At 45.8% G+C, this 17,943-nt stretch overlaps 1 protein-coding gene across 1 annotated transcript in view; it reads left to right on the top strand.

Moving 5' to 3' along the window:
- Nucleotides 1–17,134, top strand: part of MLEC (malectin) — a 34,551-nt gene extending 17,417 nt beyond the window's left edge. Inside the window, exon 5 of the mRNA XM_030217990.1 lies at nt 14,147–17,134. Coding sequence (XP_030073850.1) covers nt 14,147–14,376 — 230 coding nt within the window. The 3' untranslated portion in view covers nt 14,377–17,134. The remainder of the gene's footprint in view (nt 1–14,146) is intronic.
- The last annotated feature ends 809 nt before the right edge of the window (nt 17,135–17,943 follow it).

Genomic DNA, 17,943 nt, shown 5'->3' with positions numbered 1-17,943 from the left:
GACCAGAGCGTCTCAGTAGGTCACAGCTCGGCAGATGTTGAGACTCCTAGGTCATATGGCCTCCACAGTTCATGTGACTCCCATGGCTCATCTTCACATGAGATCTGCTCAATGGACCCTAGCTTCCCAGTGGTGCCAAGCCACCGGGAATCTAGAAGATGTCATCCGCCTGTCCCTCAGTTGCCGCAATTCGCTGCACTGGTGGACATTTCGGACCAATTTGACTCTGGGACGTTCATTCCAAATTCCGCAGCCCACGAAGGTGCTGACGACGGATGCATCTCGCCTGGGGTGGGGAGCTCATGTCGATGGGCTTCACACCCAGGGACTGTGGTCCCTCCAGGAACAGGATCTGCAGATCAACCTCCTGGAGCTCCGAGTGGTCTGGAACGCACTGAAGGCCTTCAGAGATCGGCTGTCCTATCAAATTATCCAAATTCGGACAGACAATCGGGTTGCAATGTATTACATCAACAAGCAGGGGGGCACCGGATCTCGCCCCCTGTGTCAGGAAGCCGTCGGGATGTGGCGTTGGGCCTGCCAGTTTGGCATGCTTCTTCAAGCCACATACCTGGCAGGTGTAAACAACAGTCTGGCCGACAGACTGAGCAGAGTCATGCAACCGCACGAGTGGTCGCTCCATTCCAGAGTGGTACTCAAGATCTTCCGAGAGTGGGGAACTCTCTCGGTGGACCTTTTCGCCTCTCAGACCAACCGCAAGCTGCCTCTATTCTGTTCCAGACTACAGGCACACGGCAGACTAGCGTCGGATGCCTTTCTCCTCCATTGGGGGACAGGCCTCCTGTATGCTTATCCTCCCATACCTTTGGTGGGGAAGACCTTACTGAAGTTCAAGCAAGACCACGGCACCATGATTCTGATAGCGCCTTTTTGGCCCCATCAGATCTGGTTCCCTCTACTTCTGGAGTTGTCCTCCAAAGAACCGTGGAGATTGGAGTGTTTTCCGACTCTCATTTCGCAGAACGACGGAGCGCTTCTGCACCCCAACCTTCAGTCTCTGGCTCTCACGGCCTGGATGTTGAGGGCGTAGACTTTGCTTCGTTGGGTTTGTCTGAGGGTGTCTCCCGTGTCTTGCTTGCCTCTAGAAAGGATTCCACTAAAAAGAGTTACTTTTTCAAGTGGAGGAGGTTTGTTGTTTGGTGTGAGAGCAAGGCCCTAGAACCTCGCTCTTGTCCTGCACAGAACCTGCTTGAATACCTTCTGCACTTATCAGAGTCTGGCCTCAAGACCAACTCAGTAAGGAATCACCTTAGTGCGATTAGTGCTTACCATCATCGTGTAGAAGGTAAAGCCATCTCTGGAGAGCCTTTAGTTGTTCGATTCATGAGAGGCTTGCTTTTGTCAAGGCCCCCTGTCAAGCCTCCTGCAGTGTCATGGGAACTCAACGTCGTCCTCACCCAGCTGATGAAACCTCCTTTCGAGCCAGTGAATTCCTGCCATCTGAAGTACTTGACCTGGAAGGTCATTTTGTTGGTGGCAGTTACATCAGCTCGTAGAGTCAGTGAGCTGCAAGCCCTGGTAGCTCATGCTCCTTATACCAAATTTCATCATAACAGAGTAGTACTTCGTACTCACCCTAAGTTCCTGCCGAAGGTGATGTCGGAGTTCCATCTTAACCAGTCAATTGTCTTGCCAACATTCTTTCCCAGACCACATACCCGCCCTGCTGAACGTCAGTTGCACACATTGGACTGCAAGCGAGCGTTGGCCTTCTATCTGGAGCGGACACAGCCCCACAGACAGTTTGCCCAATTGTTTATTTCTTTCGACCCCAATAGGAAAGGGGTCGCTGTCGGGAAACGCACCATCTCCAATTGGCTAGCAGATTGCATTTCCTTCACTTACGCCCAGGCTGGGCTGGCTCTTGAGGGTCATGTCACGGCTCATAGTGTTAGAGCCATGGCAGCGTCAGTGGCCCACTTGAAGTCAGCCACTATTGAAGAGATTTACAAGGCTGCGACGTGGTCATCTGTCCACACATTCACATCACATTACTGCCTCCAGCAGGATACCCGACGCGACAGTCGGTTCGGGCAGTCGGTGCTGCAGAATCTGTTTGGGGTTTGAATCCAACTCCACCCTCCAGGACCCGATTTTGTTCTGTTCAGGCTGCACTCTCAGTTAGTTGTTCTTCGTAGGTCAATTTCTGTTATGCCCTCGCCGTTGCAAGGTTCAATTGACCTGGGTTCTTGTTTTGAGTGAGCCTGAGAGCTAGGGATACCCCAGTCGTGAGAACAAGCAGCCTGCTTGTCCTCTGAGAAAGCGAATGATACATACCTGTAGCAGGTGTTCTCCGAGGACAGCAGGCTGATTGTTCTCACCTACCCTCCCTCCTCCCCTTTGGAGTTGCGTTTTTCCTCATTCTTTTGCTTGTCATTCAACTGAGTGGGAACGGTCCCGCACGGGTGGGAAGACGGCCGCGCATGCGCGGTGGGCGTGCCCTGCGTGCGGGACCGCCTGCAAAGTTTTTGTTCCGGTTGGTGGGGGCTGCCGTGGACGTCAACCCAGTCATGAGAACAATCAGCCTGTTGTCCTCGGAGAACACCTGCTACAGGTATGTATCATTCGCTTTATCCATGCATGGTTGAAAAAACTCATTACCCCTAAGAGTGAGTAAATCTGATACCGCCAGGTTGGCTCCCAGTTGCTCCACTAGGAAACACCACATTGCCTGCAACGGTCATAATAACAAACTGCCTTTCAAATGAAGAGGCGTTTGTGCATTAGACAGGTGGAGCAATGAAAAAAAAATTGTAGGGTGCAAAATATTCACTTTCTAATTATGTGGGTGTAAAAGTCTGTGTCTGTCCACACCAATCCCCCAAGTGACGCAATAAGCAAGCTTGGTTGTATTGTTGCAAATTTGGGAGACCCATGCCTCCCCCTGCTCCAATCCCCCACTAGGACTGAAAGGCGCAACTTTGGTTTTTTTCCTCCCTCCAACAAAACCCGCTAAAAAGCCGATACAGGCCCCTCATGTCTCTTTTTGTGATCTTAATCGGCAGTGATTGAAGAACATACAGCCAGCGCAGGAATTGAACCATCTTTATTAGATTCACTCACCCTAACAGGGACAGAGGAAGAGTTTTCCACACTGGTACAGGGATGCCACGTCCATCACCAAGCGAATACCTAAAGGAATTCCCTTCCCACTTTAATGGGAACTCCCCCTTCCAATCTCTCTGAAGCTGCAATGAGGACAGTAAAGCTTCCAATTTGTCAAAATTAATACGAAATCCAGTATAGTCACCATACTCTTGGAATGACTCCAGCAAGGCGGCAAGGGACCCCTTCGGATCTGCTAAATGAACTAAGAGGTCATCAGCAAACGCTGCCACCTTGAAACAGCAAGAACCCACCTGAATACCCCTAATATCAGGATTCGCCATAATGTCCCTAATAAGAGGATCCAATGTCAACACAAACAGGAGGGGTGACAGAGGACACCCCTGTCTAGTACCCCTAAGTACCGCAAATTCTTGGGAGACATGTCCATTCATCAACACTCATGCCTTAGGCGACGAGTACAACGCCTTTATAACTGAGATGAACCGCCCGGTAAACCCATAGATTTGCAGCAATGCAAAAATAAAATCCCAATGCACCCTATCAAAAGCTTTTTCTGCATCAAAACTAACAAGGATGGAATTCATCTCTTTCTGACGCCTATATTCCAATGTCGTAAGTATTTTGCGAATACTCTTGGCCACTGAACGCCCCTGCACAAAACCCAACTGCGCTTCTTGAATAATCCTGGGCAAAACTCGTGCCAAACGATTAGCCATGATTTTTGCCAGTAACTTGGCTTCCATCATTCATAAGTGAAATTGGACGATACGATTCCAGAAGCGTAGGGTCCCGACCTGGCTTAGGCAAGACAATATTAGCCATATCCAAAGATGTTGGTAAAGCTTCTACCTCTACGATCTTATTGAACAAGCTGGGGAGGGGTACCACTTCTCCCACCATGAGCTTATAAAACTCCGCCCTATAACCATCTGGTCCGGGGGCCTTTAACAGGGGGCTATGGGCAATAGCTAAAGCTACCTCATCCTCTTGTATAGGCTTGTTTAACACCTCGCGATCGGTTTGAGTAATTGAAGGCAAAGTCAAACTTTCCAAATATAAAGATCCGGGGAGTCCCTCTTCTTGAGGCGAAGCGTAAAGTCGCCGGTAATAATTATAAAAAATATCCCTTATAGCCTCATCTGCATGGACTCTACTCCCCCCGAAGGGACAAGACCTTTTGGGCCCCCCCCCCCTTCAGACGAACCAAGAGGGCCAGCAGTCTCCCTGTTTTACTGCCATAACGATATAACATATATGTGTAATACACTTGTGATTTGAGAGCTCTTTGATGGACAAGAGAATTCAACGCTGTCTGAAGATCAAGTTGCTGCTGATGTTCACGTGATGGACATGCCCCCCCATTGCTGCCGGGCCTTACATAATTGTGAGCTAAGCCTCAAAATTTCCCTGTCACTCATCTTCCGCACATGGTGAGGGTAACTTATGATCTCACCTCTCAGAACAGTCTTTGCTGCCTCCCAGTGTAATATCGGATCCGCCTCATGGAGTTTATTGTGGGTCTTGTATGCCTTCCAACATGTTAAAAGGCGGTTCTGAAACCCTGGATCCTTGTACAATTCCAACGGGAACCTCCATTGACCCCCCCCTGAGGCAAGGAGCCTCCTATTGACCATTCCAGCTTCACCCAGGCATGGTCTGAGATGACATAAGGGCCTATTTCTGCCTGTTGTATCGTTCCAAAATCTCCCCTGGACATTAAAATATAATCATCCGGGCTTGAGTTGAGTGTGCCCGTGAAAGATGGGTGTAATCTCGCTCCATAGGATGTAGCTCCCTCCATACATCAACCAGATCAAACACTCTACTAATAAGAAGCAGACCCTTGTTAAGATAAGACGCAGCTGCCCCTGGGGAAGGTCTATCCATCTCAGGATCCCAAACAGCATTAAAGTCCCTCATTTCTTAGCTAGGGTGACACCCGGTGATACTGGATCTCCCCCACCCCACCCCTTCCAGCTCCACTGGCCATGTGTGGAATCTTGTGGAGTGTTGTGAGGCTTAACGTTCACTGTTCAGCTGGATTCCTGGTTGGATACAGAACAGCAAGTATATGAATTTATTTCATTTCCAGGGCTGAGCTGGAATGATATCACGGCGACCGAAATGACAGGGACCTGGGGAAAGGAAGAAACGATATGGATCACCTTAAAAAGAGAGGATAGAACCTCTGTACACGTGGGTGTTGTCTACAGACCTCCGAAACAATCGGAGGAACTAGATAAAGACCTGATCGCAGATATTCAAAAGTTGGGAAACGAGAGAGGTGCTGTTGCTGGGAGATTTCAATCTGCCGGATGTAGATTGGAAGGTTCCGTCTGCGGAATCGGAAAGAAGTAGAGAGATCGTGGATGCTTTTCAAAGCGGTTTGCTCAGAAAAATGGTGACAGAACCCACGAGGGAGGGAGCGACGCTGGATCTGGTGCTCACAAATGGGGATAGCTTGTCAAATATCCGAGTGGGTGCCCACCTGGGCAGCAGTGACCATCAAACGGTTTGGTTTGATATTACAGCTAAAGTGGAGAGCGGCTACTCAAAACTCAAAGTTCTGGATTTCAAGCGTGCTGACTTTAGTAAAATGGGGGAATACCTGAGGAAGGAGATGATGGGCTGGGAGGAAATACGAGAAGTGGAAGGACAGTGGTCCAGGCTGAAAGAAGTTATAAATAAGGCCACGAACCTTTATGTAAGGAAAGTAAATAAAAGCAAGAGAAAAAGGAAACTGATATGGTTCTCCAAGCAAGTGGCTGAGAAAATAAAGGCTAAAGAGCTGGCGTTCCAGAAATACACAAAAACTAAAGAAAAGGAACACGAGGAGGAATACAGGATGAAACTGAAAGAAGCCAAGAAAGAGATACGTCTGGCGAAAGCGCAAGCGGAAGAACAAATGGCTAGAAATGTAAGGAGGGGTGACAAAAATTTCTTCAGGTATATAAGTGAAAGGAGAATGACTAAAAAGGGAATTGTGAGACTAAAAGATACTGCGAACCGCTATGTGGATAATGATAAAGAAAAAGCAAATTTGCTAAATAGATTCTTTTGTTCTGTTTTCACAGAAGAAAATCCTGGAGAAGGACCGCGATGGACTGCAAAAAGTATAACTGAGATTGAAGTGGATAGAGCACTGTTCAAGGAAGAGAGTGTGTATGAACAGCTTGAAAAGCTAAAGGTGGATAAAGCCATGGGACCTGATGGGATCCACCCCAGGATATTGAGGGAGCTCAGAGAGGTTCTGGCGGGTCATCTTAAAGATTTGTTTAACATATCCTTGCAGACGGGAGAGGTTCCGAAGGATTGGAGAACGGCGGAGGTGGTCCCTCTTCACAAGAGTGGTGATAGGGAAGAAGCTGGAAACTACAGGCCGGTAAGCCTCACTTCGATTATTGGAAAAGTAATGGAAGCGATGCTGAAGGAAAGGATAGTGAATTTCCTGGAAGCCAATAAGTTGCAAGATCCGAGACAACATGGTTTTACCAAAGGGAAATCATGCCAAACGAATCTCATTGAGTTCTTTGATTGGGTGACAGGAGAATTGAATCAGGGACGAGCTATGGACATAATCTACTTAGATTTCAGCAAAGCTTTTGACACGGTTCCCCACAGCAGGCTCTTAAATAAACTGGAAGGGCTGAAGATAGGACCCAAAGTGGTGAACTGGATTAGGAACTGGTTGACGGACAGAAGCCAGAGGGTGGTGGTGAATGGAATTCGCTCGGAGGAGGGAAAGGTGAGTAGTGGTGTGCCTCAGGGATCGGTGCTGGGACCGATTCTGTTCAATATATTTGTGAGTGACATTGCCAAAGGGTTAGAAGGTAAAGTTTGCCTATTTGCGGATGATACTAAGATCTGCAACAGAGTGGACACCCGGGAGGGAGTGGAAAACATGAAAAAGGATCTGAGGAAGCTAGAAGAATGGTTTAAGGTTTGGCAATTAAAATTCAATGCGAAGAAATGCAAAGTGATGCACTTAGGGAATAGAAACCCTCGGGAGATGTATGTGTTAGGCGGGGAGAATCTGATAGGTACGGACGGGGAGAGGGATCTTGGGGTGATAGTATCTGAGGATCTGAAGGCGACGAAACAGTGTGACAAGGCGGTGGCCGTAGCTAGAAGGTTGTTAGGCTGTATAGAGAGAAGTGTGACCAGCAGAAGAAAGGAGGTGTTGATGCCCCTGTATAAGTCGTTGGTGAGGCCCCACCTAGAGTATTGTGTTCAGTTTTGGAGGCCATACCTTGCGAAGGATGTAAAAAGAATTGAAGCGGTGCAAAGAAAAGCTACGAGAATGGTAAGGGATTTGCGTTACAAGACGTCTGAGCAGAGACTTGATGACCTGAACATGTATACTCTGGAAGAAAGGAGAAACAGGGGTGATATGATACAGACGTTCAAATATTTGAAAAGTATTAATCCGCAAACGAACCTTTTCCGGAGGTGCGAAGGTGGTAGAATGAGAGGACATGAAATGAGATTGAAGGGGTCAGACTCAAGAAAAATGTCAGGAAGTATTTTTTCACGGAGAGAGTAGTGGATGCTTGGAATGCCCTCCCGCGAGAGGTGGTGGAAATGAAAACGGTAACAGAATTCAAACACGCGTGGGATAAACATAAAGGAATCCTATTCAGAAGGAATGGATCCTAAGGAGCTTAGCCGAGATTGGGTGGCAGAGCCAGCCGGTAGTGGGAGGCGAGGATAGTGCTGGGCAGACTTATACGGTCTGTGCCAGAGCCAGTGGTGGGAGGCGGGGCTGGTGGTTGGGAGGCGGGGATAGTGCTGGACAGACTTATACGGTCTGTGCCCTGAAGAGGACAGGTACAAATCAAAGTAGGGTATACACAAAAAGTAGCACATAAGAGTTTGTCTTGTTGGGCAGACTGGATGGACCATGCAGGTCTTTTTCTGCCGTCATTTACTATGTTACTATGAGCTGGTTCTACCTTATGATTGCTGAGTGATCCAACTATCGTGCTTTGTCCCAAATGGAGTTATATCTGGGCTTGGAGGATTTTTCCTCTTGCGGGTTTTGCAAAGTTTAGCAGGCCAGGGTGCCTTCAGGCACCTGGTTCCTGTTTTCCATTCTAGGGCATCGCCCCATGCTGTACAGGTGGATTTCTTCCACGTTTAACAGTCAGCCATTTTCCCCGCCTGCTGAGGTATTCCTCTTGTTTATGATCTTTTTCTCACTTTGTTCGGATGCAGTAAAAAAAGACTCCCAAGAGGCCGACTGGTCTGCTTGTGTGCAGTCCCTGGTGGTATTGGTGCAACTATTGGATAATAGTACCTTGCTGGCTCGGGTCCTCATTCCTTTATGCTGTTTTTTTTTTCTTCTGAGTGGCCTGTCTCAGCTGTCTCCCTTTTCTTGGGTTTTCTGATGTAGCGGACTGCTTCACAGTTTTGGAATTTTTTTTGTATCACGGGTGTTCCTGGGAGGATTTTCTGGTAATAGCCTTCTTTCCTGCTCGGTGGTCCGCCTCGTACTCAGCTGCCTCAATGTCATTCCTTTCGTGACTTTACCCCTTATTTTCCAGTCCTGAGCGCTTTTCATTCCCCTTCAGTTTAAACACTGTACAATTAGTTCATTACTCAAAGTGCACGGAATTTTTCTCTCCTGGCACAGGCGTCATTGCAAGTGCTGCTCAACAGTTAAAACCCTGGACAACCCTTGGTGGCATTTCAGGGTTCTAGGCACTATGGGCATAGGTGCTTTGGTGGCTGTTGCTGTGTCTTGGGATCCTTCTGGGGGGAGGGGGGCTGCATCCTTCTCGAGGGTTTCTTTGTCCCTTGCCGTAGTTGTGTGGTGCCTGCCAGCACTTCTTGGTGTTCCTTAGTAGACTCCTTCCAGCAGTTATCTTTCAGTCCTGGCAATAGACTCTACACCTTCCCTTTGGTTGGTAGACTAACTGCTTTCTTTTGGCAGTCTTCCCTCCTTATTAAGGCTCTCGGCAGTGTACTTCCTGGGGCATGGCCTTCTGGCGGCGGCCTCGGTTTGAGTCATTTCTGGCATTTCCTCTTGTGGGTCAGTTGCCCACATTCATTAGTCTCCCTCCCTCCTTTCTTACTATGCAGTTGAGCTCTTTCACCCCTTAAGGGAGGCTTTTCCCTCACTGCTTTGGAATTCGCGCCTTCTAGTTCTCCAGGGAGGTCCTTCTTGGCCTTCATAAATCTCCTCCTTTGCACTAAGGTGCAGTTTGGTACCTGGGGATAGAGCTCTGCCTTTGGGGCTCCTTCTCCTTTCTGGTTCTGGAGTGGGGTTCCATCTCTAGCGGTAGAGCTGAGTCTCTAGTCTCTCTGCTGAGTACAGCTCCCTTCTAGATGTGCAACAGAGCTGCTGCTTCTTTTATTTCCTGCGGGCTACCTTCGCTGGTTCAGGAGCAGGACTCCCAATAAATATAGCACTCAGCTGCTTCGCTCTAGTGCCTCTTCTGGGTGTGGAGCAGAGCCTCTCCCATGGCTGCAAGCAGTGCTCCTGCTTTGGCCTGTACCATGCAGTCTTTTTTTTTTTTTTTCTTGCTGTAGATCTTCCATATAGAGCCCTGGCCTAGTGGTTATACCTTTGAACTAAATGTTGTTGGTTCAATTCCCACTTACCATTGGGTGAGAAGCTGAGCTCTCTCACTGGGGAGCAGACTGCCTTTGCTGGATGTGGATCAGAGCTCCATCTCTCCCGTCTGATAGGACATTCTTGTTGGGAGATGACGGGTACTTGGAGCCCCATCTCTGGGTCTGGATCACAGATCCATTCTGGAGAGTGGAGCAGCACTTCTCCTTTGGTTGAAGGTGTATTGCCGTCGCTTGTTGGGATCCCAATGTAATTCTGCATATTGAGCTTGTCTCCATGTCTGCGTATACAGCAATGTTCTCATTTTCAGGAAGTGAGGTAGAGATACCGGATGTTGATGAGCACCAAGCAATATGCCTGATTGAGACTAGAGGCTGAATACGAATACAGTCTCCTGATGACGTTATAATGAAACACAGTCAGTGTTGGGACCAGAAGAACTTTTATATTAAATGTTGAGTGGATGAAAATGATGTTTGATACTTCATGATCTCCATACGGCGTGTGGTTCTTCTTAATTGTTTATTGGGATGGATTTTGTTCTTAAGAGCTTGACGATCCCTATGTGTGGGGTTTGCTGAACCTTAGAAGATTCAGAAGACACAAAGGATTTAGAACTATTGAATGATTGTATAGCAGCTTCTTTTGATATGAATCAATTACAACACGAAGAAGAACTTTAGATATGTGAACTATTTTGTATATGCTTCAAAGCCATGGGGGATGGGTCTAATGGTGACATGCTGATTTAACAATTGTGATTATGATTTTGCAATAAAGATTGTAGTTTTAAACAGTGTATGAATGAGTTCTGAATGGTTATATATTTTGTAATTGGTATAAACATTACATTAGTCAGTGGTATTGGTAACATTTCTGAAATTAGAGATTATTTCCCTCTACAGTTTGGCTCATAAATGCTTCTCCAGCAAGGCTCCGTCTCTGCTTGTACAGCGCGACTACAACTCTGGGAGTTGACATGGCTTTGTTTCCTTGTCTACATGAAGAGTACGCCTTGTTGCTGACGACGGGGCGCAACTCTGTTTCTGGATGTAGAGCTCTTCTCTGGAGCTTGAGCCAGAGTCCACCGCTAGTTTGAGTGGAACTTCATCTTTGCTCATGAGGCAGGTCTGTATTTTCCGTTACTTTATCTGCAGTTCAGTGCGGAATTCTATAGGTGATATGTTAATTGCATCCTCCCTGAGGGAGGGTTGAGCTCCTTCTGTCCACAGGACTCTATCTCGTTCGGGGACCTCTTCTATTTCACTATATGACAGTTTGCTCCTTTACAGCAACTAGAGTGTTGACCTGTTTCACCTGTTCAGCATCCTCAGTAAAGGTACCCTGTGAACCTGTGCCTGGTTCTTTCTGTTTTATTCCACTACTAGAGATGACGACGTATAGTGGTGGAGCGGGGTTTCTTCCCTGGTTTAGGGTGAGGAGTTTTTCTCCATGCTCAGTGAATTTATTTTCCTTCGATTCCAGCATGGGTCTTCAGTTGTGGGAGCAGCATGCCTTCTCTCCATAGGCAGCTTCTTGCTTTTTTTTATGCTTCCACTTTACAGCCGTTCATGCATTTCGCTGTGACCTGTTTGGGATACCACTTCTGGTGTCTGTACGTTCTTCTGGGATTCCCAGCATTCCTATATCCTTTTCCCAAACAGATCCTGCTAGGCTACAGACAGTGAGGTGCTGCCTGCACAGTCATTAAAACCTCCCTGCAAACTTAGTTAGTGGAGCCCAATATCGGGAATGTGCTTTTCGAGTACTTCATAGAGCTTACTTCACACAAGAACAATTAGCAAAATTTGGGGGAACACAAAATTCAATATGCTCGCGATGTAAACCGCAGAAAACACATTCTATCACGCATTTTGGAGCTGTGAAGCCATACAGGGCTTCTGGTCCAGAGTGACCACCTATCTGTCAAACCTGCTGTCTTGTGAAATAATAGGAACCCCCTCACAGATGTTACTGGATATATATGGGTCGTTCAGAGGAAATACCTCAGAGGAAACATTATTTTTTCGTAAGGGGTGTCTTCTGGCAAAGAAATGTATACTTCAAAACTGGACTTCAGAGGCAGTACCAGAATTTTGGCACTGGCGGAATATGGTGCACCAGCTGCTGATGTGGGAGGCAAGAGAAGCCAGAGGATCCCCAAAACGAAAAAATCAGTTTTTGAAGATCTGGGGAAAATATATAGATACCCTATCAGCTAAGGGTAAGAGTTTTGTACTTAATGTGCTGTAGACACTATATTGAAGTTGTAGGTGGGTCAATTCCTCTTTAGGGACGATTATGAGTTTTCCGTGGGGAGGGAGAGAATAGGAGGGTCAACAGAGGGGAATTTTGGGGGTGGGGGGAACTGGGAAAGGGGAGGGGGGGGGTTGGAGAAACGGAATAAAAAAGTGAAAGCAGTAGGCCCGAACTGTTTGATGTTTGATTAGAAGGAAATTTCATGACTGGTTGTACGTATTGAATATTTGATGTTGATAAAAGTGTACACTGTTTTCAATAAAAACCGTTGAAACATAAAACCTCCCTGTGGTCCCGTCTTCTCAGTACCTCGATCCGGAGGTCTACCCTCAACATTTTCATGTTCAGGAGGCCTCCATTGAGATAAATGTTCTTCGGGGAGAGGCGGTAGGGTGAGAACCGGGGGAGAAAGAGTGACATCCAGCCCCAAGTCTCTGGGGTCTCCTCCTCCCGAAGCAACAGCAGGGCTCCTCCTGGAGTTCTGGGCAGGGGCTCTTGTGGCAAATCTTTCAATAGACTGCTGCTGGGGTGAAGAGGTTCTGGCCATCAAGGAACCAGCCTTGAGGAAAAGTTTTAATTCAAAGCAGCCAGCGAGAGAGTTCAACCAAGATCAACAGTGTGCCGCCATCTTGACACGCCCCCTCATAAACTGTTTTAAAGTTCTGTCATTTGTAGTTTTTAATATTTTTAAATACTAATGAGTTCATGTAGCTTTCTACCCTTTTGGTTTGTGTAGTTATATGGTCAGATTTAGTGTATTAGAGAGGGTTCTTCATGAGATCCTGGTTGACTGTTACAATGTGATAGTGGAGAGCAGTCAGTGACAGCCCTTGATAGGAAATTGGCAGTACATCAGTGGCCCTAGATTTGAGGTAAAGTTACCTCTTGGTGAGGGCACCCCATCATTGTATGAATACATTTTAGAATTCCCACAAACAGGGCCCTCTCTGGTTTTGACTGCAGAGTAGAAAGCAGCAGATAAGCGCAGCTCCCAAACTCCTACCAACTGGAAGAGGAGAGGAAACTAGACAGATGTTTCCTGGCAGTGGTGGCTCTATGCGCTGTCCCCTCCCCCCCCCCCCCCCCCCCCCCCCAAAAGCTCTGTATTAGGAATCATTAAATTAGTATCCATGATAGGGTCCCTCCTAAATATTTGGGCACTGAACACGTGTCTAGTTTGCCTATGCTTTAATCCTGCCCAGCCCAGTCTGGATTCCTGCTTCTTAGTCCATCTGTGGTTGGGTATGCACAAGCTAGCACTAGCACCCTCTAGAAGCATGGAGTTTAAGGTGGGAAAATGAGTTACAGGCAGAAGAATAGGTCTTGCAGGTGCCAATATCACTTCTCTCCTCCAGTGGTGGCTTACAGGTGGCAATGATCATACATAAATAGTTGCTTGGGAGTGTTTCTGTTCTGTACAATTCTTTCCATCTTTTCTTGTTTTAGAGCTACAGTATTAACCAGTAAACTGTGGGAGAAGGTGGCAGTGACCATTGTTCACTTCCCATGCAGCAAACAAACAACTGGAGGGGGGAGAGGGAGTAGTGAGGAGGACAACGGTCTGGGATGAATTATCATGCAGTGCCTCCTGTAAGGAAGAGAAGCTATGGCCCTGCACAAAAGGGATGGGACTGGGGGTTGAGGTGAAGAGTAACACACACAGACCCAGGATAGGTATGAGAAGCTGCTAAGACAAAGACTGGAGGAGAGGAAATAAGTTGCTCAGCATCTTCAGCTTTATGATCCTGACACAAATCATTGTATGGGTATCTTTAGTCATTTTCCATAAGAAGGTGGTATCAGCCATGTCTGTTTTTTGCTTTTCTTCTTGGTGGCTGTGGGGATATAGGATATAATCCTAGAGAAGCCCATTGTGATTGTGCACCACTTGTTTAATGTGACCAGATTCTCCATCCCTTGTGAGTTGGAGCTAAGCCCATTGTAGCTGCATCTGTGAACATGCAGACCATAGAAAAATTACAGCAGTGGTTATAAACTCAGTCCTGTTGCATGTCCCACCCCATATGGAGATATGGATGAAATGTTGCCATTCCAGAAGTAGAACTGATGGCTATGCCACATTGATCCTTGCACCTAGAATGTATTTGTTCACATCTTATCTATTCCCCTCTTTCCTATTCTATGCAACCCTTGATACTTATCACTACTTGTCTCCCGCCCCCCCCCCCCCCCCCCTAACACCATGGTTTCTTCTTTTAACAGAAGTCCCCAAGCTGCAGCCCTCATCCTGCATTGGAGAAGAAAGAGAAGAAGAGGAGGAGGAAGAATATGAAGATGGCTCCAACAATAAAAAAACAGTTACAAAGAATCGTGTGCAGTCAGGTCCTCGCACCCCAAATCCCTATGCCTCGGACAATAGCAGCCTCATGTTCCCTATCCTGGTGGCCTTTGGTGTCTTCATTCCAACGCTCTTCTGCCTCTGTCGATTGTGAAGAGGACTCTGCCTTAATAGCACTGCCCAGCACCCCAGTGTCGAGATGGGTGGGAAGGGGTGGAAGGCACAGGGTGCAGCTGTGTGGGAAACAGGAGCACCAAACAGGGTAGGCTTTGATTTCTTCATAGTTTTCCTAATTTAAATTTAAAAGACAGCCTCCTTGGCAGCAGAAAGAAAGAGGCGCTATCCCATGCTGCTGTGTCCCTCCTTCCCTGTGAGGGATTCCTGGTAACACTTGAAAGTTACTGTGCTGTGATCCATGCAGATAGCATGCTTGGCACTTTGGGAATAAAAGCATGTGTGGGCTCAGGGAAAGGCAATTCCAGTGAAATATTTAGCACTACTTCCTAAACAAAGCTGGGAAGAATGAGATCACTTGAAAACTTAGTGCCAGCAGAAGGTGCTGTGATCTGTGTAAGGGTCTTGTAACATAGAAAGCAGTGATTTTTAAAATCTGTATAGATGGTTTTAAAAATAAGCAGAGCTGGCATATCCTGGTTTGGGGTGGGGGGGAGGGGAGGGGAGAAATAGACACAGCTCTGCTTTAGTGCCAGCAGACCTAGTTTGCCCTGACCTAGATCTGTAGGTTTCAAGGATGTTGGGGGCATGTTGCTAGTGGAATTTCTGACTTACAAAATTACTTCTCTCCTGACTTTATTGAATCCTCCTGTCTTTCTTACCTATTTTCTTCTCTCCTTAGAGCCGACTTTTTTTTTTTTTTTTTTTTTTTTTTTTAACTTTCCCGTAGTCCCATAAAGCTCTTGAATGCAGACTCTGCCCTTCCTGCGGAATCTTGTGCTGCAGGCCAGGAGTTACTCCAAACCTTTACCCAGGTGCTGACCTTCAGTCTGAAAGTGTGTGTATTGTGTAAGGTAGCTGTGGATGCAGGCCTTAGTACCTAGAAGGAGGTACAGTGCAGTATCTCCAGCAGGTAAAGCACTGAGGTTTTCAACAATTCATTTAAATGGGGTAAAATACCTACAATTATTTTTAGTCTGCCAACATTAATGGCAAAATGGGAGGAAAGAAGTGGAGGGGTTCACTGATGCATTGGCTAGAGGTTAAGAGGAATGATACCTTGTGACAGGTCCTCTACTGATGTGCTGTGTCTCAATTGGGACCCAACCCACTGCCTCACTGAATAGCAGTGAAAGATTCTCCTTTACTAGCAGCCACTGGCTGAAAAATCAGTCTTCACTGTTACATGATTTAACTTGAAAACCATCAATCTAATTCTGATCCTCTCTACAGAAGGCAGGCAAAAAAAAAAAAAAAAGTCTCTGCTTCCTATAGCCAGTTCTGCAGCAGTGAAAATATCCTTCCCAACTCCTGCATATGTCAGTCAATTCAGAGTTGCTAAATTAGTGCTTTCTGTGGCTATACATAGTCTATTTGAATTTCTTTTGATTGTGTGAGATGGATCATCAGAACAAAAACTTGTTTGACAGAAAATAGAGATTCCTAATGTTCTTTCTGAAAGACTACAGTTATGGGAAATTTAGAACCTAATGACTACTGATGTACCCCTAAGCAGATCTCTTGTGATTTCTATTTCTTGTTCCAAATTCCATTGCATTCAGCCAGAACTGCAGTGACTTCACAAATTGGGAGGTATAGCATGGCTGGTGCTGTGTACTGCTAAAATGTGGGTTACTGTAGCTGTAGATGCAATGTGTACTCTGCTGTAGGATGTGGGTATCTGTATTAGAACTGCCTGACGTTCATCACTGTGAAGTATGGGCACATGCAGTGTGGCAGCCTGGTGGTTTATGCCTTTGTGGGATGCAGAAGCATAGACATATGTTGCTTAGGAAGAAATTCTAAGTAGAATATATACTGCAGTCTCTTTTGGACAAACATGTAAGGTAAAGAAATTTAAATGGCCAACAAACTGCCAAGTGGCTTAATGGGGAATAGAGGCACTCTCCCGAACTCTTTATAGGTTCAAGTTGGTGCTGCTTCTAATTTAGTCTAAAAAAAGACTTCTGAAAGGATTATGAATGGGTCTGCACTCAGCAGAAGCCCTGGGAAATATTTGGATAATATGAAATTCAGGTGTTGGAGTTACATTCCTTAAAGAACCTTTGCTGAGGCCTTAAAATGTTGGCATTATGGTCGCCTATAATTAAAATTTGTTTCAGGAGTTCTGTTAATTGCAGTTGGGAAAAAGTCAGCTGCTCTCTCAAAAGTTTTCACTGCTCAGTTTAATAGAAGTTCTGTTTCTTATTTCAGTGGTTATAGCTTTCTTATTTTTAATTATTTTATTGAAGAAAAAAGTTTACAGTGCTTTACCCCCAAAGATGTATTACAAATGTTCAGTTACTGCAAATTAAACAGAGACTAAGCACAGAGGGAGAATCCTGTGAGTACTGCTGTGCTCTGTCCAAGTGAAAGAAACCCCACTGTAATTTGAGTAGTTCAGGGAAGAGATATGACAATGTATATAGAAAAAAGGAAGTTGTGATTGTGGGTTTTTTTTTTTTAATTTTTTTTTTAATGGGTTTCTTTTTCTCTCTCAGAACCCTCTCCATTGTTTGGCAGGCACTGCCGTAGTGGCTGTGCTCTTCGTCCCTCTATTTACCTCCTGATGGTTAGGTTCAGGTTTCCAAACCTTTCATATCATTTGGCCAAACTTTATTTTAAATTTGAACTGATATGTTGGCTTGGAACAATTTTCATTTAACTTATGTTTGCTTAGATGCAGTGCTTGAGAGCAGAGAGTGAAGACTGGGCTACATAAAGTTCCACCCCCCCCCAAAAAAAAAAAAAAAAGAAGAAATAAAGCATTCAGAGTTGAGGAGCATGGCTGGGGAAAAGGAGATTCTGAGACTTCGGGAATGTACAGGGTCTTAGGGGCTGGAGATTTTCGTTTTATTTTGGTACATGTAGCTGGTTTCTCATTTTCCCAAGATGATTTGCTTAAATGGGTAATCTGTAAGAAAAGGTACTGTCTGGGAATTAAAACCAGCAATTTATTAAAGAAAAATAAAGAAATTATATTGTCATTTAAATGGTGTGCTGTTTTTATTTAAAAACAAAACTGTAAACTTCTTATTTGAAGATGCAAGAGTAGCCAGACCTCTGAGGAATGCTCTCACAGTGCAACATATTAATTTCTTCTGGCTGAGATAAAGGTGGAATAAAAATAATAAATTATACTGGGTAAAATTTTATTTTTGCCCAAGATGGTTGTTTTGGCTGCCATAAAGAACCTGCAGTTGTACCACTCTGGCTTGTCACATTTACGCAATAAATGATGGCAGATAAAATCCTCACTGCCAATCCAGTTTCCCCAACATAGTGGCCAGAGCCAGCCACCCGTATTCAAACACACTGGTCATCGTCTTCACCATGCCAACCATATAGGCAGACAAACATGATGGGAGTCTTGGTTTTATATCAATATTACTTCAAAACATAAACTTTTCTACAGAGTATCAGAATTGCTTCTACTGGAAAACTGTAGAATACAGTATCAGTTGCTCATAGATTCTCTTAAAAACAAAAGGAGGAAAAGACCCAGGTGCTCAAGAGGTGCATAAATGAACGGGGCGCCCAAGTTTTC

Source organism: Microcaecilia unicolor, chromosome 11 (genome assembly GCF_901765095.1).
Source record: "Microcaecilia unicolor chromosome 11, aMicUni1.1, whole genome shotgun sequence".
Lineage (NCBI taxonomy): Eukaryota > Metazoa > Chordata > Amphibia > Gymnophiona > Siphonopidae > Microcaecilia > Microcaecilia unicolor.
This window is presented reverse-complemented; position numbering and strand designations above follow the sequence as displayed.